The sequence below is a fragment of the Loxodonta africana genome, chromosome 16 (assembly GCF_030014295.1).
Source record: "Loxodonta africana isolate mLoxAfr1 chromosome 16, mLoxAfr1.hap2, whole genome shotgun sequence".
NCBI classification, from domain to species: Eukaryota; Metazoa; Chordata; class Mammalia; order Proboscidea; family Elephantidae; genus Loxodonta; species Loxodonta africana.
In genome coordinates, this window is record NC_087357.1 from 60214878 (window position 1) to 60241089 (window position 26212).

A 26212-nucleotide genomic window follows, 5' to 3' on the forward strand; every position below is an offset into this window, starting at 1 on the left:
TCCGCCTCCCCGCTCGCCAGTAACTGTAAAGTGTAAAAAGCTTGCCAGGGCCTGCAGAAGCGCATCTCCGAGGCTGGCACGCTTCTCCCCTTCCTCCTCCGGGAACGATCAGAGCATCTCTCCCTGTGATGTCAGCGGAATCCTGAGCCAGATCCCGCTCCACGCCAGGACGAAAGCAGACGGAACTCGCGGCGGCTGGGCAGAGCGGGGGTGCCAGCCCCGGGGTGGCGACCCCGGGACAGCGCGCCCCAGCACCCCCAGGGGCGCCCGCGGAGCCCCGGGTCCCGGCTGCCGCGGCACCGCCCCCGCCGGCCCGCGCCACGCTCCGCCCCGGCCGCCGCTGGGTCCCGGCGCCGGGGTGCGGCGGGGTGGGAGCGGGCCCGGCTCAGGCTGATTTACGGCTCTGCTGAAAACTGCTTCGCTCCCGCAGCATCAGCACCGGCCGCGGCGGCAGCAGCAGCAGCTGCAGCTGCAGCAACAAGTCGGGTAAGTGGTGGCCGCTGGGCATCCGCGCTCGCGGCCCGGCTCCGGGGGCGCGACGCGGCGCCGGGCAGAGGTCCCGCTGGAACTGCCCGTGTTGAGGAAGGGGTCCCCGGCCCCGCAGCCCCGCGGGGAATTGGGAGAGCCAGCTTCTCGGCCCCCGCCTGCAGGAACTCCTGTGCGCACGTATCCACTCTAGCACCGGTGGGCTGGCACGCAGCAGGGGGAGGTGCGGAGGGTTGGGACCCCTGAGGCTGGGTCACTGCCGCGCTGTCCTGCCCCTGCGGAGTAAATGAGGGCATCTCCACCAACCCTGTGGATTGGGGTTTCCGGTGGGCCCATGAAAGCCTGCGTGCCCCGGAGTGCGTGATTCCCCATTTCCTCATGCAAGGATGCTACCCCCCTTTCCCGTTGCCCCCTAAAATCCTGACCGCCCCTTCTTTTACTTCTTGCCAGTGTTTTTTAGTCCTGCGTTGGACCAAGGTTTGCATCCCACCCCTAGAAAACAGCGGTTAAACAGCCCGGTGTAGCACAGGAAGAGGTTCCCCTCTCTGGGGCCCGGAGGCTTACTAACCTGGAAGCTTTGCCCGCGCAGCTAGCTGCATGGGGACTGTTGGCACTTCTGCTTTTAATGAGTTGAGGGCCCAGTGACAACACTTCCAGCCTGAGAGCCCCAGCTCTTTTGGGGGCCAACATTTAAGTAGAAGCCATTCCTGGAGGGACTAGACCTACACTGCTTGCAGAATTTAGTTGCTGGCGGTAGTCATCTGTTGCTAGGGCTGAGATAATAGATTCTTAAAAGGAATCAAGAATTTCCTGTTATTGAAAGAACTATGTGGATACCTACTCGGTTGAAACATTGGCCATCTGTAGAGGTTATCATGTTAAAACAGGATCAGAAAAAGACAAGTGCACCCAGAACTCTCTATTACAATAAAATCTTGGCCATAGCCATTGCCCCGCTTATGTCAAATGATATTTGCTACATTGGGTCCCCAAATTTCAGTAAAGCTACAGTGTAACCCATTCCCAGGTCGATTCTAACTCATAGCGACCCTATAGGACAGAGTAGAACCTTCCCATAGGATTTCCAAGAAGCGGCTGGTGGATTCAAACTGCCAGCCTTTAGGTTAGCAGCCTTAGCTATTAACCACTGCACCACCAGGGTGGCCATTATTGGTATGATAATACATCAACCTGTGTCATCACAGAATAATTAAAAGACAAAATGAAAGGTAAAAATATCTCAGGCTGAAGAATTTTTCATTATGCTTGATGTCCCTGTGCCTAACTTATACTTGAAGAAAGATCACAGAGCTTGCTCTCTTAGGACCTATTTTGACAATTCATGTGAGTTGTCCACATTTTTTGTATTCATATTTATCAGGGTTGTATCGGTAAAATAGGCCACAATTTTGCATTCACTGTGCTGAATTCTAAAGGGCTGGAAACTTGAATTCCATCTCACCTTTGATTAATGCTTTTACCTCCAGACTCTGGTTTTCTCATCTCGGAGTGAATGTTACCCACTTTTCTTATCCTAGGCAGAGATTGGAAAACTTTTTTCTGTGGAGGTCAGATAATAATATTTTTGACTTTTCGGGCCATAGAGCCCCTGCCTCAACTACTCACGTCTGGCCTGATCGTGCAAAAGCCGAAGCAGACAATACAGAAATGGATGGGTGTGGCTGGATTTGGCTCATGGGGGCTGTAGGTTTTAATTTTAACATATTATATGCAGAAGTCGTTTGAAACCCAAAAGCCTCTGCCCACATGGAATTAAGCATCAACGGTCATTTCAGTGAATTTTTTAAACAGACATGTAAACTACATGATTTTTGTTTCTTTCTCTCCCTGCCCAGGACTTTTAGAGTGATGCAACAGAAGCCTTTTGAGGAAAGCAGATACCCCTGGCAGGAGTCCTTCGAGAATGTTGCTGTGTGCCTGCCATTCCGCTGCCCGAGGTGTGGAGACCATACCAGATTTAGAAGCCTGTCGTCCTTGAGGGCCCATCTGGAGTTCAGTCACAGCTATGAGGAAAGAACCCTCTTGACAAAATGCAGCCTCTTTACTTCCCTCAAAGACACAGACCTAGTCACTTCCTCCGAACCTCTGAAGCAGGGAAAGTGGCAGAGCAGTGGCAACGTGGTCAAGCAGAAACCGAGCTATGTGAACCTGTATAGCATTTCGCATGAACACTCAAAGGACAGGAAGCCATTTGAGGTGGTGGCAGAGAGGCCTGTGTCCTATGTGCAGACCTTCACTGCCATGGACCTGCGTGCAGACTCGCTGGATGGACCACGGTCGAGTCCCGGGCTCCCCACCTCCGACACCAAAGCTTCTTTCGAGGCCCATGTCAGAGAAAAATTCAATCGTATGGTCGAGGCTGTGGACAGGACCATCGAGAAGCGAATCGACAAACTCACCAAAGAGTTGGCCCAGAAAACTGCCGAACTGTTGGAAGTTCGGGCGGCTTTTGTGCAGCTGACACAGAAAAAGCAGGAAGTTCAGAGACGAGAGCGGGCCCTGAATAGACAGGTGGACGTGGCGGTGGAGATGATTGCTGCACTGAGGCAACGCTTGACAGAATCTGAGGAAGAGCTTCTTAGGAAAGAAGAGTAAGTGGCACTGAAACAGGATGGTAACCCTATTGCCTTAGGCATTCCTCTCCCCACCCCCAACCATACACACATCACTAGTATGTGTTAAATAGGGTTCAGTCCTTGTTGCAGCATTTCCCATTGCTATAGTTAAACCCAAGAGACGTAAGGCTTTTGATATTATTTACTCTCTCTGTGCCTGGTCTGAGGTCTACTTCCCAAAAAGCAGCCGTTGAAAACCCTGTGGAGCGCAGCTATACTCCGACACACGTGGGGTTGCCATGAGTTGGAGTTGACTGGGGGCAACTGTGGTGGTGGTGCGTGGTCTGCAACCCCGCCATGTGGAAATCAAAACATCTTATTCCTTCTCATCTTGGATAGTGTAAGCTACAGATGTTTTTAGACAGAGGAGTTGGACAGTCTACCTGTAATGGGGTCAGTTTTCACCACCAGCTGGTAAGCAAAGGTGAATGGAGTGGTATGGCAGATAGGACATCCTGGGAGATCCATTCCTTCATTGACAGTCTCCATGTTATAAAGTCCAGAACGTGAGATGTTGCCTTATTCAGTTCTAAAAATGTGCTCCAAATGCAAATAATTTTGACTTAACTCATCTGCCATATTGGATTATCTGCTCATGCTAATTAAATATTCATAGCTTGAGAATCCATTAAACTATATGTGTAGAAGAAACAAACATCAGGAAACCCAGATGAAAGACTTTCTGATATTGTTGTACTATGATTTAGATTTCTGAATTTTCTACTTTTTACAAAATGATGTGTGATAAGTCTTACCCCCTTGCAAAGAGTTGACACTGGTTTCACAAGTTATAGAAGCCATTACTTTAAAAATCATCATACCTGGATGAGCATGCCCTCATCAGTAAGAATGGATTCATCCCAAACCAGAAAAGTATACGTAACAACACCATGTATTTCCCAAATGCAGAATGTTGGATATCATTTTAAATAAAGGTTCAGAATTAATGGAACCAGAGGATTTGAAAATTGATAGACCAAAACATCCTAGAAGGTAGGTTTTCAAATAATTTGAAGTCTATTATGGAGATTGATTTAATTTCATACTTTCTTTGCCCTCTGGCCCTCTTCTATCTCGTGTTGTCTCTTAAAAGGTAGTAATTAAAGCTTCCTCCATTTAGTATGAGGATCAGAAACCCTATATATTAAAGAGATCATCACTCGCTATCACTAAATACTCATATTCTACCTAGAGGGAAAGTCGGCCCTGCTCAGACTAGACATTTTTTAATTACATAGTTAGGACGGATTTGAATAAGCCACTGATTTACTTTTCTCCTAGGGAAATGATCTTTAATGAAAAACGTTTCTCTCTCGGCTTCTGGTGCTTGCTGGTAGGAAGTGTCTTGACACATTGTGGCCAGCGGGATAACCAACCCATCACCACTGGAAAATGGCAGATGAGCTGCCCTGTGTGCAGAGAAAAGTCTAGAATTCATACTTTGGTTCAACAGCAGTGAGCTTAAAAGGCAACCAAATTAATCTCTTGTATTTACTTGTTTTATTTATCAGTTGTGAAAGTAATAATAAACATGGGATTTGGGATTGTGATTGCCAGGGTTTCGAAGAGTCAGTACGAGGATGGGAGGACCATATGGTTAGATCTAGGCTATTGTCAAGAATCTGTTTTTCATTTTTGGTCATGGATCAAGGTGATTTCATGTTAAAAGTAACTGATTAATGAAATAAAAGTGGGCCCCACATGTACCAATAATGATAGTGTGTCATGAACCAGTGGTTATGATTAATACAGTGCTGTCATGTGAGGACCAATTAAAAGACATTGTATGTGTTTTAACACACAGACATGGACCCCTCTCATCCTCTAGAGTTCTGTGAATGTCTTTCCAGACATTTCCTCTGCATATAAAATCTTGTGTAATGTATGGACATATATAACCAAAACCAAACCCAGTGCCATTGAGTCGATTCTGACTCATAGCGACCCTACGAGTAGAACTGCCCCATAGAGTTTCCACGGAGTGCCTGGCGGATTCGAACTGCCGACCCTTTGTTAGCAGCTGCAGCACTTAACCACTACGCCACCAGGGTTTCCCACGCACATATATAGAGCTGTTTTTCTTTCCCAAATGAAATCACGACACATACTTTCTGGCACTTGTGTGGAGTTTGTAATATATCAAAGGCATCCTTCGCGCACTGACTGGAGAAGTATGCCATTCCTTTTGACTATTGCATAGCATTTCATGGTACAACTGCACCTGGATTTATTTAACCAGTTTGCAATTGACGAATATTTAGTTTTGTTCCATTTTCTTACTATTAAAAATAGCACCTCAGTTAACATCCTTGTACTTATCTTTTTTTTGTTTTGGACATATATATCTTTGTGCATGTTTTTGTGAGTATATCTAAGGGTAAATTATGAATTGATTTTTCATATACCATTTTTGGGTTAACAGAAAAACACAGTAGAAAATACTTTGTATAGAAATAGAATGAAATTATTTAAATTTTTAAACGTAAAATAAACAAAGTCTTCATTTTTTTAAAGCCTTCATTTGGACCCAGCCCATTCGTTTTGTGTTCAAGCCTCAAATAATCCCTTTTTCTGTACATAAAATGGGACTGAAAGAGGCTTATTTCTAGTAAGGACACTGAAGCTCTTGGTCTGAGAGAGCGACAGTGGACAGTGCCCTCAGTGTCTAACCAGCCCCACCCCACATCTAAATGGGGGCGCAGAGAGAGCCAGCTGCCATCTGCCACTCTGTCAATAGCTGGGTTGATTTGACTGAGCTGGTTGGCTGGGCCATACCCTCCCCTCCTTACCACTCCCCTGGGGGCCCTCCTAGAGCTGTGCCTCCACCAAAGAGGTGACATTCCCAGAAAACAGAAGACTGTGTTTGGCCAAGGCTGTATCAGGAGCTGGTCTCCTCTGCTAAACCAGTTGCCATCCAGTTGATTCTGACTCATGGTGACCCCGTGTGTTGCAGAGTAGAACTGTGCTCCATAATGTTTTCAAGGCTGTGACTTTTGGAACTAGGTCACCAGGTCTTTCTTCCAAGGCACCTCTGGGCAAACTTGAACCTCCAACCTTTCTGTTAATAGACCAGCACTTAACTGTTAGCGCCACCCAGAGACTCCACTGTCCTGCTAAACACCTGCAAATGAGCCATCAAGGCCCATTGAGAGAGAAAATAGGTTGTTAAAGTCTCATTTGAAATTGTGTTAAACTCTGGAGACCCTTTGAAACACAGAGGATAGTTTTCGTTAAACAAAAAAAAAAAGTGCATATGTCTAGTATTTTAACATTTTCATAAGGCTTTCTTGCTTATGGATCCTTTCCTCAACTTTAAAATCCCTTCTTTCAAACTGAAATAAAAGACTCCAGGGCTAATTCTGCCCTGAGCTGTCTATATGCTGAATCACCTCTGCTAGTACATACTCTGTTACAGAGGCGGTGTTTTGAGTTGGCAGTATTTTCCGCTTTGTACTGGTGAGCCTCGTAGCTCAGTAGAGAGATATTTATATGTTTATGTAGTGCAAATCCAAGAAAGAAGTTGCTTATCATCTTTCCAAAGTCAGTGTAACTTTGAAAGTCCTATTGAAACAGGTATTTACTTATTCAAGGGTATTCAGAGCTGATGGGTAGCACTGCCTGTAATCAAGTAAATCAATCCTAGCCAACCTTGCTGCAAGGTATCCCTTAACAAGAAAGGACATACTTAGATCGTAGCAGAGTTCTGGCCAAGTTGATGCCCTGGGCTTTGGAGAACTTCGGAGTAATAATAAAACCAAAACCAAACCCGTTGCCGTCGAGTCGATTCTGACTCATAGTGACCCTATAAGGACAGAGTAGAACTGCCCATCTAGGGTTTCCAAGGAGCAGCTAGTGGATTCGAACTGCCAGTCTTTTGGTTAACAGCCAAGCTCTTAATGACTATGCCACCGCGGCTCCCAGAGTAATAATAGTAATCCAAAATTTGCTTAGACACTCTTCCTCTGGTAAGATTGGAAAATCTGTGATGTGACCAGCACTGTGCTCGCTTGGGTAGGTGGGTGGAGGTGGGGCCATAAAATTCTTTTTTTAAGGAGTTTATGCTCTAATAGAATAAAATACCCTTGAACATACCACTGTTCCGACTCAGGGCACTTTGAACAAATGCTTAACGCTAAGCCACTGTTTCAAGATGGTCAAGTGTTAGAGAAGAGATTTTTCTGTGGAGAGATTGTACCAAGGGAATGAGGAGAAGGGTGCGATTTGTATTGGTGGCAAGTGGAGGGTGATATTGAAGGGACAGTAGGGAGGGGCTGTTAAAGATGGCCTCTCTGGACCGTGTAACTTTAGAACTGGACGACATCCCTGTCTCCTCAAGATAATACACTTATCTTCCAGCCTGAGAGCCCCAGATGAGGAAAATAAGGCCCAGAGCAGTGGAATGACTCACCCAAGGAAAACAATTTAGTAGCAAAGCTGAAACTGGAACCCAATTCCCTGTCTCTCTGCTGAGTGCTTTTTTTCCAGTAATTCGCTACTTCCCAAACAGACTTTTGAAAATGTGATATTTGCCCAAAGCATAAAGTCTTATGTAATGCTGAATCTGGCCCATTTTGGAATGGGCTGGCTTCTTTGCTATTTTGAGAGTCCTACCCTGGTGACATCATTTATTTTTCAGATGTGATCAAAGAAGATGTCAGCTGGCATCAAAGGTGTTGTGAAATGGGGAAATGGTGGCGTCATAAACACAGTCATGATATTAAGTTTCCAGAACACCCAGCCCAGATTTTGGCCTGGTCTTCCAACAAGGGCTTTTAACTTGACTGTCCGTATTCATGCCCAGTCAGGGTAGGGCCCGTTCCACTGCCAGCCTGTGATTGCATCAGGGGCCTCTTTGTAGTCCCATCTCTAATTTCCATCCTACTCCCTTGTGAGCTACGATATATATATCTGTTTTCCTTCTTTCATTGTTTGCCCTGTGGCCAGCCCAGAGTCAGCCAGAAGGAAAATCTTTATTGCGTGCCTGCTGAATGTCAGGTACTATTCTAGGTTCTGGTCACACAGTGCTAAACCAGAAGAGTCTACTTCCTGCCTTCATGGAGTCTACAAACTAGAAAGGAAAGTAGACATTAGACAGATTGTCGTTGTTGTTGTTACTGTCGGGTTGGCTCCAACACGTGGCATCCCCATGTATAACAGAATGAAACATTGCCTGGTCCTGCACTATCTTCATGATAATCGGTATGTTTGAATTCATCGTTGTGGTTGTTGTGCAAACAGATCACTGGGGGTGTGATAAAAGAGACAAATAGGGGCAGCCTGAGCTGAAAATACACATTTAGGTTTCTTTCTAAAGCTCCCTGTGGAATGTTGACCTTTAGCAGGCAAGTTTGACTTGGTAACTTGTTTTGCACAACTAAACCATCTTGCTATTTAATTGCATCATTTTCCCATTTTTGATCAGCTAAAGCAGTGAATGGACAACGTGGTGTCCAGACTGATCCCTAGCTAGGAGGCAGGAAAAGAAAAATTGTGTTAGATGTAGAGCTTAGAGGAGCAGGGAGAGGCCTGTTTGCTCTACACTGTTAATGCAGATGGGGTCCTTTCTTTCCACACTGTGTTCCATACAGGCTTACAAACTAGTGTAGGATAAAACCAGATGTCTAACATGCTCTCTTAGGGATGGCACCTGGATTTTTGGAGATGCAGGAAATTTTTCTGCTTACTTCTCTTCTCCTCATCCACCCTCCTTCCCTTCCTCCTACCCCTCCCTCCTCTCTTTCCTTCTTTATTTTTTCCAGGCAAAATAACCAATAAGGGTATTTTGACTTTCCCTTTAGAGTTAATTTTTCTTATCGAGAGATGTATACGTCTTGTCAAACAAGCCAAAAACGAAAGATGAGGCAAAGGGCCAGCAAAAGTCTCTAGGTGACTTGGCTCCAGACATGTGGCTGGGACACAGATTCCACCCCATGGGGCCCTGTGGAGGGCAGGAGCTGACTCCAAGATCCAAGGTTGCAGCCAAGCTCTTGGGGCTGGGAGAAGGCTGACTCCAGCTTCAAGATTTGCCTCATGGCTGACATTACAGTCTGCCTGAGGAGCTCTGTGATCAATAGCTAGGCTATTTTTAGCTGGAGATATTTTTACCATTGCATATACCTCTGAAAAGGTTCATACATCAGTAATGTAAAATGAAATTTAAATATCTTGGTAGAGATTTGCCTTTGGAAGAATGTCAGAGTGTTGTTTAAGAATAGAAGAGAGACATCAATTTTAGATCCCACCCCCAACCCTATAGGAGGTACCTTGATGCCACCCTCAACCCTATTAGAGGTACCTAGGTTATTCATTGATTTTACGCCCTAGTACTTGCCTGGAAAAAAGAAAAAGGAAAAGAAAAAAAATCTACCGATCTTTTAGTCTGTTAAAGATTTTCAACTAGAGATGAAGTCGTACATTGCATGCATGCGGCAGAAAGTTGTTGAACGTTTATGTGTGTTAGACTCCTGTAAGTTGCTGGGGCTACCATAGTCAGCAAGCAGGTAGGTACCTGAATTCACTGACTTTGCAGTCTAATGGGGTAAATGGCAAAGCTAGTCCTCTGCAGAGTGCTCTGGGAAAGGGTCTGAGGGCTATGGGAGAACACAGCAGGTCATCTGACCCATACTTGGGAGCCCCACAGGGAGCCCTGAGGTTAGAGGGATAACTAAGGATGGGAGCTTGGGAAGGGCAGGGGGGACAGCATGTACAAAAGTAAGAGTATGGCTCCGTGGAGGAATGAAAGGATCTCATTGTGACTGGAGCTGGGGAAGGGGGCGCTGATGTGTGGAGATGTGGCAGGAAGGGAACATGAGACTACAGGAGGGCCGTGAAAGTTAGAAATATGGGTGAACTGACGTGATTAATGGTTTATTGATATACCATCACAATATCTGACATATTCAATGTGTTGTCCTTTGTTAACAATGCATCATTCAGTTGGTTTGCAAAGTTATAGCAAACACGATGCATTAATACACATTTCCATCAATCCCTGTACGTTCCTCTATGGTGTGTTGCTGTTTTGATTTGTGAGTTTGATTTTTCTGAGTAAACCTGTGCCTTCGGGCAACCCCAGAAAAAGTCAGAGAGGTGCTTCAATCTGTATAAAATAAAATATGTTTCAGGCTTTATGGCGACTCGGTAAATGAAGAGTGCCGTGAGTGAATGAATATTTTTCCTAACTAAAACTTTAATTGTACTGAAGGGGCTTTTTCATTCAGTGTCCCCTTCTATTTGTGTTGGCTTCTGACTTCCCGGAATGCCCCTAAGCCTCTGGGTGCTAACAGATTTCCAGGTCTGCAAATCATCCTGTATGATAATGAACTTCAAGACCAGTTCAGATTCTTTCCTTATAATACTAGTATCTTTTCCCTTTAGTATCAAATATTGCTTTAAATAAGCATATTTTCCAGTATAGCTTAAAATCTTGGATTTAACAGTAATTGACCTGTTTTATATCTTAAATAAGAAGTCAAAGGTGGGGCCGGAAGTGACCTAGAATCAGTTAAAGATAATTTCCCCAAACTCCAACTGAATTTCACTCTGGTTTGCCCTTATCTTTTCGTCTGACCTTGCAGCTCTCACATTGTATTCTGACTCACAGAGCTGAGAAAACTAAATAAAACCACATGAGTCTTTTACTGTTCTGCCTGATCTCATCATATTATTCTTCATAGCATTGAGCTCAATTTTGTAATTATATATTTGTTTTTATAATCTCTGCTTCTCCCACTGCAGTAGGGGTCAGCACACTTTGCCCAGAGTCCAGATCGAACCCACTGCTTGTTCATGTACAGCTTTTACATTTTTAAATGGTTGGAAAAATTGAAAAAAAAAATTTGTAATGTGAAAGTTACATGAAATTAAAATTTTAGTGTCTATAAATAAAGTTTTATTGTTACACAGCAATGCTCATTCATTTACATATTGTCTATGACTGCTTTCATGCTACGATGGCGGAGTTGAGTAATTGTGACAGAGATCACATGGCTTGTATAGCTTAAAATATTTACTCTTTGATCCTTTACAGAAAAAGTTGGCTGATGCCGAAGCCGAACAGTAACTTTCTTGAGGATAGCCATGGATTTATCAGTGTGCCCCCATCGCCAAGCCCAAGACCTCATGGTAGTTGTGTTGTTAGCTGTAGTCAAGTCAGCCCCCAACTCTTGGTGCTCCCTGGTCCTGTGCCATCCCTGTAATCGGCTGTGGTTTGGACCACTGTAGTCCAGACCATTGAAGAAGTAGATCACCGTGCCTTTCTAGTCCACCTTAGTGTAGAAGAGCCACTGAAACCTGTTCAGCATCATAGCAACAAATAAGACTCTACTGACAGATGGGTGGTGGCTGCTCATGAGGTGCATTGACTGGGAATCAAACCTGGGCATACCCAATTGAAGGCAAGAATTTTACCACTGAGCCACCAATGCCCGCACCAATTCCCCAAGGCCTGGTAGCATTTAGTAAATGCTTGTCGAATTAATGAATAATGGAATCTATAAATGAATGGATTGTGCTGCCTTTTACTGGAATTCTAGCCCACGTTATCTACCCTCAGAGTCCTCAGAGCTCAGGATCACTCTGGTACACATTATGGCTGCTGACTCAACCTTTTTTTATTTTTTTCCTTTCTTAATATTTTATTGTGTTTTTGGTGAAAGTTTACACAGCAACTTAGGCTCCCATTTAACAATTTCTACCCAGTTTGTTCCATGACATTGGTTACATATTACAGTGTCACCTTTCTCATTATTTCCGTTCTGGTTGTTGCGTTTCCAGTAATCTAGTTTCCCTGCTCCCTTGCCTTCTTGTCTTTGCTTTAGAGTAAAGGTTGACCCTTTGATCACATATAGATGACTTTTTAAAGGAGCACAGTACTCACGGGTGATATTGTTTATTTTATGAGCCAGTCTTTTACTTAGCTAGCTAAAAGATGTCCTCATGGGATAGTTTTGGTTCAAGGTTTAAAGAGTATCTTAGGGAGATAGTCTCAGAGAGTCCTCTAGTCCTCTGGTCTAGTAAGTCTGGACTTTTTAAGAATTTGAGTTCTGTTCCACATTGTGCTCCCATTCTATCGGGATTCATCTATTGTGTTCCTCATCAGATTACTCAGTAGTGGTAGCTGGTCACCATCTAGTTTTTCTGGTCTTAGGCTAAAAAAAAATGGTCAATTCTCAAACTTTTTGATCTCACTTCCCTTTTGCACTCCTAAAAAAATTTGATGACCCCAAAGAGCTTTTGTTTTTGTGAGTTATATGTATTAATATTTACTGTATTAGAAATTAAAACTAAAACTTAGAAATTCAAAAAAATACTAATTTGTGTAAAATTAACAATAATAAACCAAGTACATGTTAATATAAATAACAAGCTTTTTATGAAAAAATAACTGTTTTTTCCCAAAAACAGTGTAGTGAGAAGGGTGATGTTGTTTTATAGTTTTACCCATCTTTTTAATGCCTGGCCTAATAGGAGGCAAACCCATTGCTGGTTAGTTGATTCTGACTCACGGCCACCCTGCATGTGTGAGAGTAGAACTATGCCCCATGGAGTTTTCAATGGCTGATTTTTTGGATGTTTATCACCAGGCCTTTCTTCTGAGGCCAACTGGATCTTACTAGCTCTTCTGCATTCAGTCTGTTGCAAATGCATTTTTTTGGTCGAAGTATATGAAGAAAATCCAGCCTTCCATAGATACGTAGTAGGAAAATGGAAGAGCAATTTAATACCCATTTCAGGTCATCATGGATATTCTTATTTGATACTGCACCAAAATTCAACCAGTGGTAATTTCTTAAAGGTTAGTTGCCATGTGGAATCTGGAAGCATATCAATGAACATTTCGTTCTCTCTTACATTTTTCTGTTGAAATCTATCGGTCAGTCTTGTACTTTAAATGGATGTTTTACCGGAGTATAGTCATGAAAGATGGGGTACAAACGCAATGTGGTTAAACCTCTTTTCATTTAGATAATTTCCAAGACTTGTGGGGGGGGGGGCGAGGGGGCATAAGAGGTATTTCTGGGTAGTGATCATCCACATTGAATAGGATGTAAAAAAGGGATCTGAAGTCACATACCTCCTAATTCTATAGTTAGTCACCTGGTTTTGATATTGTTTTCATCTAACAAGGATACCCTATGACAGTCTCAGAATGGGGAACTTCCCCAGCTCTTGTGTGTCTTCTCCTTTAAAACAAAATCACACTAAATCATTAGGACTGTTTTAACTGCCATTTTTTTGTTTTGTTCTTTTAGCTAACGTGAAACAGCCACAAACTGAAATTAGGTTAGCATTGGTGCCAGGTTGGCTGAAAAATACAAAGGGTATTAGTGTTTCAGCTTCAGGGCGCAAGATAATTGCATGAAGGATGCCAGGAGAAGATTCTTCTCTTCTACAACATAACACTTCATGAACAGCTAGGAGCATTAATATTAATTTTTAAAAGCTTTATATGGAACCAGTAGCAAAACATTACATGATTTAAAAATACAGCCACAGTCAAATGTGTTGCATTCGGATTTGTTCTCTTGCTTCTGTGATGTTAATCCTGTGAGATTAAGCTGTCAAATGTTGCCATCTTCTTATGTGCTAGACTGTATATCCAGAGAACCCAGGAATGGTAAGTATGCACAGAGAAAAAAGACTGAAAAAAATTCACCAAGATGTTAACGGTAGTTACCTCTGGCTGGCGGGATTATGGGTCATTTGTGTTTTCTCCCTTAACCTTTTTGAACATTAATTACAATACAAACTTAGGAATATTTTTTTAGGTGTCAAGTATTGTACTCAGCCTTTTTGGGCATAGGGTAAAAAACAAAAAGCTGACTCAGCTCTCGCCTAGTTGGAGCCTCCAACAGCTCAATTTTTATATTATAATAAATGTGAACTGCTTTTACAATAAGATAAAAATGTATAGTAAATATTATGAACCAGTATCAGTTTTTTTTTTTAAAAAAAAAACAGATCTTGCTCTTATTTTTGTTTTTTAGGGTAGGGGTTTTGGTTGTTTTCCTTGTAAGAGCAGTTTGGAGACTGTTTCATGAGTCATTCATCCTAAATATCATCCAAGATACCTCTACCATGGGCTTGATGCCAAATGAATTGAAGCTTTAATGTTAGAACGGTGAAGTAAAAGCCATTTTCCTGGGCTGTGTTTTCAGTGGTGCTTTTGAACTGTGAAAATACACCATCAGAAGGATCTCAGCCATAACTGGGAACCATGAAGGGGCTGGGAGTAACATCTGGATGGACCCTCCACTATTTTGCTGCTAGTTAAGTCTTGGGGCTCACTCAGGAGGTAGGCCAAAGCTGAATGACATAGAGCTTGAAAATAGGCTCCTTTTCGTGTCCTGAAAAGCTAGTGCACTTGGAAAATGTACGTCTTCTATTTAGCGCTTGTATGGAAACATCTGGAAATAAACTTGAAACATGATGATGAAAGACACTCTTTTTAGAAAGTGCTCTTTTTGGTGCCCTGGCAATGCAGTGGTTAAGAGTTTGGCTGCTAACCAAAAGGTTGGCAGTTTGAACCCACCAGCCACTCCTTGGAAACCCTATGGGGCAGTTCTGCTCTGTCCTATAGGGTTGCTATGAGTCAGAATCAACTCGATGGCAACAGGCTTTGTTTTTTTTTTTCCCCCCCATTTGTATGGCTATTTCTTAGCTACTGAAAGATAATAGAATTATCATGTGATTGAGATTTATGGATAGAACACTGGCATAAAGGGACTTGGTATAATGAGCAATTCTTTGAGTGAATCATTGTTAGAACCAATCTCTTTTATATTTTTATATGAATACATAACTCACAAGATTTTGCAGAGATGTGTGACTCCGTAGGAAGTGTCAGAAAAGTTTCAGTATGGCCAAGTGTAACATATTTGTAGAATAAAAATCACAGCTAGTTGTAAAAGTGTCCCACTAAGTGGTGGTGCAGAAAAAAAGGAACTGGAAGCCACAATCAGCTATTTTCCAAAGGTCTTATACAAAGCTCTGACAGAACCGACTTCCCTCAAGTTCTAATCTCAAGAAATTATGGAGCCTTAGAAAACCACCAAACCGATTGCCATTGAGTCGATTCTGATTCATAGTGAAAATAAAAATCAAGCGGAAATCGAGATGGAATAGGGAAGGTGATGAATTTAATTTACTGAAGAACTGCCTACATACGGTTAGATTTAAAAATTAGGATTCATTAATCTAAAAAGAAAGAGGCGGAGGGGGCAGCGATCAAAGTTTTTAGAATCTTGGATTTACATTAAGTTGAACAGGGCCAGAAAAGTGAGGGGACATACCTTGAAGATTGAGAGAGATTTTGAAGACGCATGAAAAGAAATAATCTCCAACGGGTAGTAAAATTAGAGAACTCATTAGTCCCAAAGAGAATGGCAAAACATGTAAAGGGGATAGCCAAAAAGACCTCTGTGTTTTCTTCTTAATGTAGAAAATCCAATTAAGAGAACTGTGATAGTACATACCTGTTGTTAAGTGCTGATTACCTGGTCCTTGGACTGAAAGAGAGGGTGTGGAGGGAGGGGAATTGGTAGAGAAATAAGGTGATGAAAGGCAGAAAAACTCTGTGTGTGTGTGTGTATGTGTGTTGTGTGTTCATAAAGAGGTGCTCATGAAGATGGCTACCAAAATGTTAGTGGTGATAGTCTGAGGATAATAGGATTTCAGGTGATATTTCCTTTCTTTATATTTTTAACATGGTGTTTGAATTCTTTAAAAAGAACTTATTTATAAATCTGAAAAGATTGTTTTCATTAAAAAAATGAAAATATAAATGGTAACAGAGTCATTAAAAAATTTCTGGATTTGTGAATCCACATAGAATTTTGTGGGTAAGAGGGTTGTTTGAAGTATTTTGCTCAACTTTTTAGGGGAGGGCAACCTGCCCACTGCTGCTCCTATGTCAGAGTGAGAATAGCTTTCCAGATGGACCTTGGGCCTGCCTCAGGAAGGTGTTTCTTGGGGTGTTCATTTTTAGCTCAAAAATATAACATTGGACAAGGCGACTCACTTTATACAGTATGGGAATTAGCGTGGCATCTTGCTTCCACACCTTCCTTCCCTATAATCTCCTCTCCCCCGACAGCCAGACATTTAAGATGTAAGTCAGAACTTGAATCAAAAGCATCCAGTGGTTTCCCATCTCATTTTAATAAAATCTGGAATCCTATAGTGACCTACGAGGCTCTACCAGACTCTCTGCTGCTACTGTCCTTTCCTTCAGGCACTCTGCTCTGGCCACGCAGGCCTCCTTGTTGTACCTCAGACATGTCTGGATGTTCCTGTGGTGGCCTGTTTTGCTCTCCCCCCAGACATCTGTGTGGCTTATTCCTCGCTTTCTACCCTGGTAGCGTAGTGGTTAAGTGCAACGACTGCTAACCAAAAGGTCGGCAGTTCGAATCCACCAGGTGCTCCTTGGAAACCCTGTGGGGCAGTTCTACTCTGTCCTGTAGGGTTGCTATGAGTAGGAATCTACCGATGGCAATGGGTTTGGTTTGGTTTTGGCGCTTAAATGTTTCCTTATGCAAAAGGACATTCCTTACCTTCTTTCTGAACACTCACTCACTTCTTCCCTTCCCTTCTCACTGTCTCTTTACACTTAGTTCCAATTTTTTTTTCTTGCACTTATCACCATTTGACATGTATATGTATTTGTATATTTCATAGTGACTGTGTCCCTCTACTACCATTAAAAAACCAAACCAAGCCTGTTCCCATTAATTCCAACTCATGGTGACCCCATGTGTGTCAGAGTAGAACTGCGCTCCACAGGATTTTCAATGGCTAATTTTTCAGAAGTTGATGCTACCTTTTCTTCCGTGGTACCGCTGGGCAGACTCAAACCTCCAACCTTTTGGTTAACAGATAGGATGATAACTATTTGCACCATTCAGGGACTCCCCTCTTACCATTAGAGATTACTTAAAATATAATCTGTAAATGTAATTTATCTCTTGTCATCTCTGGTCAGAGTGCATAGAAGAGTACCCAACACATAGTTGGCATTCAATACATATGTGTTGAATGATCTAATTCCTATCTCTTTTCTTCCGTCTGTATTCTGATATTTTTGCCTTGCAGAGAAGTTGTTACATTCAACCATTTCCTGGAAGCAGCGGCTGAGAAGGAGGTTCAAGGGAAAGCTCGACTCCAGGACTTTATCGAGAATCTGTTACAACGGGTAGAATTAGCGGAAAAGCAGTTGGAGTATTATCAGAGCCAGCAGGCCGCTGGCCTTTGCCATGACATCAGTGAGCACATGGTGAGTCATGTCAGTCCAGCCACTAAGTGTGAGGTGTGAGACTGAACCGAGAAGTGATGACAGTGCTGACAGAGCTGGGTGGTGATTTGCAGGGAGTCTGTAGACATCATTTCAAAGCACTGCTTAGGCCATGCTTATGTTATGGAAGTGATACCAGTGAATCAAGGCACTTGGAAGTATGCAAAATTCTGGATGCACCATTTCCAGCTCTTCGTTAGCTCCCTACCCCAGGCCAAGCTGAACTGGTAGACATATTTTTATATTTGTGTAATATGGAGTTAAAAGTATCCAAAGAAATAATCTCTCCCAGTCTTGGTGTTCACGTAGATTAGAAGTTGTTATACATTTTTGGATCATGGAGTACCTGAAGACAATCTTACGAAAGCTTGGGTCTTTCTCAGTAAAGCAAAATCCAACCACATACACTTTTTTTTTTTCCTTAATAGGAGATTAAAAGCCATTCTATAGGTGAAACATTGTTTGTAGAGTCTTAAGATTTGAAGAAATTCATAGATGATCGTTCTAGAATAGATTTTTGCATACACTTTTATATATAGTTTCAGGGGCTTAAGAACCCCCCAGAACTGAGATGAGAACCCTAGATATGAATGAGTTTCCAAATTCCCATAAATGGCTTATTCAAGGTTCTCTGGTGTCCTTAAAGATTGCTAGTAATTTATTAAACACATATTTATTGGGGGCAGAGCACTTACTGGGTGCTGAGGAAACAGCTATAAACAAGATAGATGAGGTCCATGCTCCCACGGTCCTTACAATCCAGTGAGGAAGGGGACACAATAAATAAGTAAATAAAGATCTCAAGACATTCCTTGCAGATATTTATTATCCCATCCTTGGGGAAAATGGATACAGACGACCACTTTCTAGGTGAGACAAGTAGGTAGTCATATTTGCTGGCTATACAGTTTCTTTGCCAATGTAAACAACAAAGCCAAAGACAAGACTTTTGGAGGCCCAAAGTAGTTCATTTATAACATTTCCTTTATTTATTGATCTTTACGTATGCTTACCTTCTTCCCAAAAGATTTCACAATGGTTATTCTCCCCTCCCTCATAAACTATACAATAAGGAAAAGAAAAATAAGAAAAGGTTATTTATGCTAAGCAGAAGGTTAATAAAATTTATATTAAGCAGAAGGTTAATAAATTTGCTACTGTTTGATGACAAAGTTTAGTTGTGCTTTCTGGAAGTCAAGATTAAAAGGGAACATGATGAAGTGACAAAATGAATTACTGGAAGGAAGTGAAAGGAAGAAATGAAATGAAAGGCAAGTAGATAAGAGAAGGAAGACAGGAAAGGGAGAGAGACAGGAAGGAGGGAGGCATGGAAAGGAGGGGGAAGGAAGAAAAGAGAAGAAATTTAACGTGGAGCTTACTGTAACAATATACACTCAGCCTTAGAGCAGCATCATAATGTAAGTCCCAGAACTTTCCAGCCAGGGACAAAAATAGGCTGAAATGGAGTAAATTTGCTGTATCTGTGAGGAACCTGTAACTCTATTCAAAGCAGTTTCATCTATATGGCACATTAATTGTTTTCGTGTGTAGTTCTGTAAACGCTGCCTTGTACCATAGTGCACCATAGGAGACAGCCTGTGGACCCTAGGACCACTTCCCCTTCTTACCTGGGCTATTTCATTGTAGTAATAACACATTTATCCTACGAAATAAAATTAGGGCCATGTCTTTGCTGTAATGAAAGTGCTAACTAAGCCTGGCCTCCAAGGACATCTGTGACTGTAGATACACAGAGTAACTCGAATGTTTTTAACATGAAAAGCTTGGGATAATATCCTTATTAACTTACTTGGCCAGCTTAGTGAATGGGTTGGAGAACCCAGACACCCAGGCTTCTGGAAGCTCAGCCCCACCTGGAATAGCTCCCTGTCCCAGTGTATCCAGCATGGGCCAGAACATTCTGACCAGCCTTGCTGGTCCGCTCGCTTGCACATCTCAGCTCTCTCCTCTGGAGCAGTGAGGATTACCATCCTCAGCCTGACCCAGCTCTCAATTGCCACTAAGGCTGTACTGCAAAGCCAGTGTCAACTTCTTCATGTCTCTTCTTTCATTCACCACCGGTTAACTTCCTCTTCCCTTTTCACTGTTTTTCTCATTACCACCTCCAGTGAAATTTCTAGATTGACATATAAGCTGCTTCTTTCTAAGGTGCTTTCTAGCTTTAAGATTCTTCTGTGCTCTAGAAAAAAATGCCTTCCCCTCATATTTAGTGCCTTTTCTGAAATAATGTTTCAGCATCCAGGTCTTTCCCTTAATCCCTTTGAGCATTTATGCTCTTCTTCACCTGGCTGATTTCTAAAAATGTAATATGCTTACTGAGATATTTTATCCTTATGTTCTGAAAAATGCTGTCGAATTAGGCACAAAGTGACCTAATATCCCATCTGCCAAAATCTCTCACAGAACTGCTCAAATGGAAGATGGTGAAACAGCTTGGGTAATCTTATTTTAAAGCGTTACATTTATTTCCTGCAGGTTGCTAAGTTAGGACTACCAGTGATTCATTTAACACATATTTATTGGGGGCATAGCGCCTATTGGGTGCTGAGGAAACACCTGGGAACAAGAGAGATGAGGTCCCTGCTCTCATGGACCTTATACTCCAGCGAGGAGGGGGCACAATAAATAAGTAAACAAATACAGAAGATAATTTCAAATAGTGGTAACTAACAAACAAAAAGATACGTTTGAGATTCCCAGGGTGGAAGACTACTTTAGAGTTAATCTGTTGCTGTGAAGTTGATTCTGACTCATCGTGACCCCATGTGACAGAGTAGACCTGCCCCATAGGGTTTCCTAGGCTGTGATCTTTACAAGAGCAGATCACCAGGTCCTTCTACCACAGAGCTGCTGCGTGGGTTCGAATGGCCAACCTTTTGGGTTAACAGCTGAGTACTTAACCACTGTGCTACCGGGGCTCCTTATAGTGATCCTAAAAAACACCCCAAAGCCGTTGCCTTTGAGTTGATTCTGACTTATAGCAACCCTATAGAACAGAGTAGAACTGCCTCATAGGGTTTCCAAGGAAGCAGCTGGTGCATTTGAACTGCCTCTTGGTTAGCAACCGAACGCATAATCACTGCACCTCCAGAGCCACCTGTGGCCAGGAAAAGCCTTGTTGAGGAGGTACCCTTTGAATTGTGGCAGACCTGTGAAAGGTTTGAAGTGGAGCTTTCTGGACAAAGGAATGCCCCATTTTTTTTTTTTTAGGAGGGGACAAGCTTGGTGTGTGTGAGTGAGTGGCAGGAGATGAAGTCAGAGAGTTGGGAAAGAGCCAGATCGTGCTGGGTCTTATAGGTCATGTAAGGAGTTTGGATCTATTCCAAAGTGCCCAGGGAAGCCATTGGAAGGTTTTAACCAGGAGGTGATCTATGATTTAGCGAGATCACTCTGGCTGTGCTGTGGGGAATTGACTAGAGAAGTGCAAGAATGGGAGACCATTTAGAAGGCTATTGTCATATGGCCATTAAGAGGTTGGCAGCTGGGATGAGGTGGAGGGGGAGAGAAGTGATGGGTATTGGATGTATTCTGCAGGTAGAATTGACAAGACCAATTGGCCTTGCCGAGGGATTAGATCTGGTGGGAGAGGGGAAGAGAAATCAAGAATGAACCCAAGGTTTTGGTCTGAACAACTGGGTGTACAGTGCTGTTATTTACAAAAAGAGGATGTTGGAGGAGAGCTAGGTGTGCGGTGCCAAGCCTATAATAACCTGAAACACCATACTTCTGTTTTAGAAGTAGTCATGTTAGCTCTCAGTATAAGATTATTTATCCTTTTCCAACCTGAAACCCTGATCAAGGCTCTCTTAATCCTCACCTTAACACCCTTTTCTCTCTAGACAAAAAGAAAAGTAGTTGGATTAGGAGAAGTAGAGGAAGGTAGACAGGTTAAGTGGGGAAAGGTAAGGCTGGAGCGGCCAGGAGAAGCAACGGCTACTTGTGTAGCTAAGGAAAACCTACGAAATTCTGTGCTGGCCGTGATGACGGATGCTGGCTCCACTTCCAGACCTCATAATTTATCGGTTTACTGGAGAACTTCTAATCCAGCTAACAATTCCACTTACTGTACACACACTTTCTTGTCCTTATATAACAAACAGGTATTTTTTAGACAGGACCACATGAAGGCTTGGAGTCTACCAACTTGGGTTGGGAGCCCAGCCTTGACACTGGTAGAACATTGAGGCTTCGAGGCAGTTATTAAACTTTTCTGCTTCAGTTTCTGTATCTATGAAATGGGAATGACAATGTTTAACTCATTGGGTTGTTTTGAGGGTTAATTGGGGCTGTATATGGTAAGGGCTTAACCCAGTGTATGACCTTCAGACATGCACAATATATGTTGCTTATATAATGTGTGGAAACCTTGGTGGTGTAGTGGTTAAGTGCTATGGCTGCTAACCAAGGGGTCAGCAGTTCGAATCAACCAGGCGCTCCTTGGAAACTCTATGGGGCGGTTCTACTCTGTCCTGTAGGGTCACTATGAGTCGGAATCAACTTGACAGCAGTGGGTTTGGTTTGGTTTTGGTTTTATATAATGTGTATATGTGAGGTTCATGGCCATCTTAACCCATCTTTATCATGCATTTCTCTTCCTATAAGACACAGTTGTTAGGTGCCGTCGAGTTGGTTTCGACTCATAGAGACCCTGTGCACAACAGAACGACACACTGTCTGGTCCTGCGCCATCCTCACAATTGTTGCTATGCTTGAGCCCATTGTTGCAGCTACTGTGTCAATCCATCTCATTGAGGGTCTTCCTCTTTTTCACTGACCCTCTACTTTACCAAGCATGAAGTCCTTCTCCAGGGACTGATCCCTTCTGACAACATGTCCAAAGTATGTGAGACAAAGTCTCACCATCCTTGCCTTTAAGGAGCATTCTGGTTGTACTTCTTCCAAGACAGATTTGTTCATCCTTTTGGCAATCCATGGTATATTCAGTATTCTTCGCCAGCACCACAGTTCAAAGGCGTCAGTTCTTCGGTCTTCCATATCCATTGTCCAGCTTTCACATGCGTATGAGGCGATTGGAAACACCGTGCCATGGGTCCGGCACACCTTCCTCCGCAAGGTGACATCTTTGCTTTTTAACACTTTAAAGCGCTCTCTCACAGCAGATTTGCCCCATGCAAAGTGTCTTTTGATTTCTTGACTGCTGCTTCCATGGGTGTTGATTGTGGATCCAAGTAAAGTGAAATCCTTGACAACCTCAATCTTTTTTCCATTTATCATGATGTTGTTTTTCAGTCCAGTTGTGGCGATTTTTGTTTTCTTTATGATGAGGTGTAATCCATACTGAAGGTTGTGGTCTTTGATCTTCATCAGTAAGTCCTTTAAGTCCTCTTCACTTTCAGCAAGCAAGGTTGTGTCATCTGCATAACACAGGTTGTTAATGAGTCTTCCTCCAATCTTGATGCCCTGTTCTTCTTCATATAGTCCAACTTCTCAGATTATTTGCACAGCATACAGATTGAATAGGTATGGTGAAAGGATATAACCCTGGTGCACACCTTTCCTGACATTAAACCGTGCAGTATCCCCTTGTTCTGTTGGAATGACTGCCTCTTGATCCATGTACAGATTCCTCAGGAGCACAATTAAGTGTTCTGGAATTCCCATTCTCTGCAATGTTATCCATAATTTGTTATGATCCATACAGTTGAATGCCTTAGCATAGTCAATAAAACAGGTAAACATCTTTCTGGTATTCTGTGCTTTCAGCCAGGATCCGTCTGACATCAGCAGTGATATCCCGGGTTCTACGTCCTCTTCTAAATCTGGCTTGAATTTCTGGCAGTTCCCTGTCAATATACTGCTGCAGCCACTTTTGAATGATCTTCAGCAAAATTTTGCTTGAATGTGATATTAGTGATATTGTTTGACAATTTCCTCATTTGGTTGGATCACCTTTCTTGGGAATAGGCATAAATATGGACCTCTTCCAGTCAGTTGGCCAGGTAGCTGTCTTCCAAATTTTTGGCATAGACAAGTAAGTACTTCCAGTGCTGCATCCGTTTGTTGAAACATCTCAATTGGTATTCCGCCAATTCCCAGAGCCTTGTTTTTCACCAATGCCTTCAGTGCAGCTTAGACTTCTTCCTTCAGTATCATTGGTTCCTGATCATATGTTACCTCCTGAAATGGCTGAGCATCTACCAATCCTTCTTGGTATAGCGACTCTGTGTATTCCTTCCATTTTCTTTTGATGCTTCCAGCATCATTTAATATTTTCCCCGCAGAATCCTTCAGTATTGTAACTTGAAGCTTGAATGTTTTCTTTAGGTCTTGGAGCTTGAGAAATACTGAGCATGTTTTTCCCTTTTGGTTTTCCATATCCAGGTCTTTGCACAGGTAATCATAATACTTTACTTTGCCTTCTTGAGCCACCCTTTGAAATCTTCTGTTCAGCTCTTTTACTTCATCATTTTTTCTGTTTGCTTTAGCTACTCAGTGTTCAAGAGCAAGTTTCAGAGTCTCTTCTGACACACATTTAGGTCTTTTCATTCTCTCCTGTCTTGACGACCTCTTGCTTTCTTCATGTATGATGTCCTTGATGTCATTCCACAACTTGTCTGGTCTTCCGTCATTAGTGTTCAATACGTCAATTCTGTTCTTCAGATGGTCTCTAAATTCAGGTGGGATATACTCAAGTTCGTACTTTTGCTCTCATGGACTTGTTCTAATTTTCTTCAGTTTCAACTTGAACTTGCATATAAGTAATTGATGGCCGGATCTGCAGTCAGCCCCTGGCCTTATTCTGACTAATGATAGTGAATTTTTCCATCATCTCTTTCCACAGATGTAGTTGATTTGATTCCTGTGTATTCCATCTGGCAAGGTCCAAGTGTATAGTCGCTGTTTATGTTGGTGAAAAAAGGTATTTGCAATGAAAAAGTTGTCGGTCTTGCAAAATTCAATCATGGGATCTCCAGCATCATTTCTATCACCAAGGCCATATTTTCCAACTGTCACTCCTTCTTTGTTTCCAACTTTCACATTCCAATCACCAGTAATTATCAGTGCATCCTGATTGCATGTTTGATCAATTTCAGACTGCAGAAGTTGGTAAAAATCTTCAATTTCTTCCTCTTTGGCCTTAGTGGTTGGTGAGTAAATTTGAATGATAGTTGTATTAACTGGTCTTCCTTGTAGGTGTATGGATATTATCCTATCATTGACAACGTTGTACTTCAGGATAGACCTTGAAATGTTCTTCTTGACAATGAATGGAATGCCATTCCTCTTCAAGTTGTCATTCCTGGCATAGTAGACCATATGATTGTCTGCTTCAAAATGACCAATACCAGTCCATTTCAGCTCACTAATGCCTAGAATATTGATTTTTATGCTTTCCATTTCATTTTTGAAAATTTCCAATTTTCCTAGATTCATACTTCATACATTCTAGGTTCTGATTATTAATGGATGTTTGCAGCTGTTTCTTCTCATTTTGAATCGTGCCATATCAGCAAATGAAGGTCCTGAAAGCTGGACTCCATCCATGTCACTAAGGTCGACTCTACTTTGAGGAGGCAGTCGTATTTTGAGTGCCTTCCAACCTGAGGGGCTCATCTTCCGGCGCTATATCAGACAGTGTTCTGCTGCTATTCATAAGGTTTTCACTGGTTATTTCTTTTCAGAAGTAGACCACCAGGTCCTTCTTCCTAGTCTGTCCTAGTCTGGAAGCTCAGCTGAAACCTGTTTGCCATGGGTGACCCTGCTGGTATTTGAATACTGGTGACATAGCTTCCAGCAACACACAAGCCCTCCCAGTATGACAAACTGACAGATGTGCGGGGGATAAGACACAGTAATTTGCTCCGGTTTCCTGAGGTCTCAGCAGGGTCCCTTATTGACACTCATAGGCCCTAAGTTTGTATTTCCTAAGCTTTTTTGAAGTCAGGGACTCATTTGAGCATTCGATAACACTGTTGTTCCAACACACAGGCACTTAATTTTTCATCAGATTCCAAAGGGTATTACATAAACACATGCAACAACTCATCAAACTGTATACTTTACCATGAATACAGTAAAGTGAACACATTTGTTATACCTCAGTAATAAAAAAAAGAAAAATGTAAAGGAAAAAACCCTGTACATTTTTACACTTTATATATCCACTAATGTCCATTCAAAAATCTCAGCTAAGAAACCTTTATTGGGGTGGGTGGAGGGGGGGAGCAGGAAAAAGGGAAATGCTGTTGCCTGCAGGTCCCCCAGAAGCCACCAGCTGTCCTACCTTCCTTCTACATTGTATAACATCAGCACCCCTATGCCCGAATGGTGTTTTTTTCTGTTAACAATTTGCTAATCTCATGCCAAACCCAGCCAGCATGAGCAGGGTCAAAAATAATGCCAACTTCAGATTGTATAAAAAGGCAAGAAGAAATCTTCTTTCTCGTGTGCCGTTGACTAAAGCTCAAGCTGTGGACAGGAACTGGGGCAGTGAGCCCATGTGGCTAAGCTTGGTTTTTCCAGACTATTTTAGTATAGTGGGGATACATGTCTTGGCCAAACTGGGCCCCAACACCAAGGTGGCCTTTTTTTTTCACTTTTCCTTTGTCATCCACTTCTTCTGTCAGTCTTCCAGCTGACGTGACACCACTTCTTTTAGTGCAGGCTACATGTGGGAGGGCAGGAACTGAAGGCTGGGATTACATTGAACTTTGCCTGTAAACCGGATGGCGACAGCTGGATCACAAAATGATAATTATCAATTTATGCTGCAAATGCAGTTGTTCTGAGCCCAGCCCCAAAAGTGCATGCAGATATT

General features: G+C 42.5%; 1 protein-coding gene across 2 annotated transcripts in view; it reads left to right on the forward strand.

The window, feature by feature from the left end:
* Positions 1–374: 374 nt before the first annotated feature.
* Positions 375–26212, forward strand: part of ZNF365 (zinc finger protein 365) — a 31546-nt gene continuing 5708 nt past the window's right edge. For both annotated transcript variants that reach the window (XM_010589146.3, XM_003409285.4), the window contains exons 1-3: positions 375–486; positions 2343–3098; positions 17214–17394. In XM_010589146.3, coding sequence (XP_010587448.1) covers positions 2356–3098; positions 17214–17394 — 924 coding nt within the window. In that variant the 5' untranslated portion in view covers positions 375–486; positions 2343–2355. The remainder of the gene's footprint in view (positions 487–2342; positions 3099–17213; positions 17395–26212) is intronic.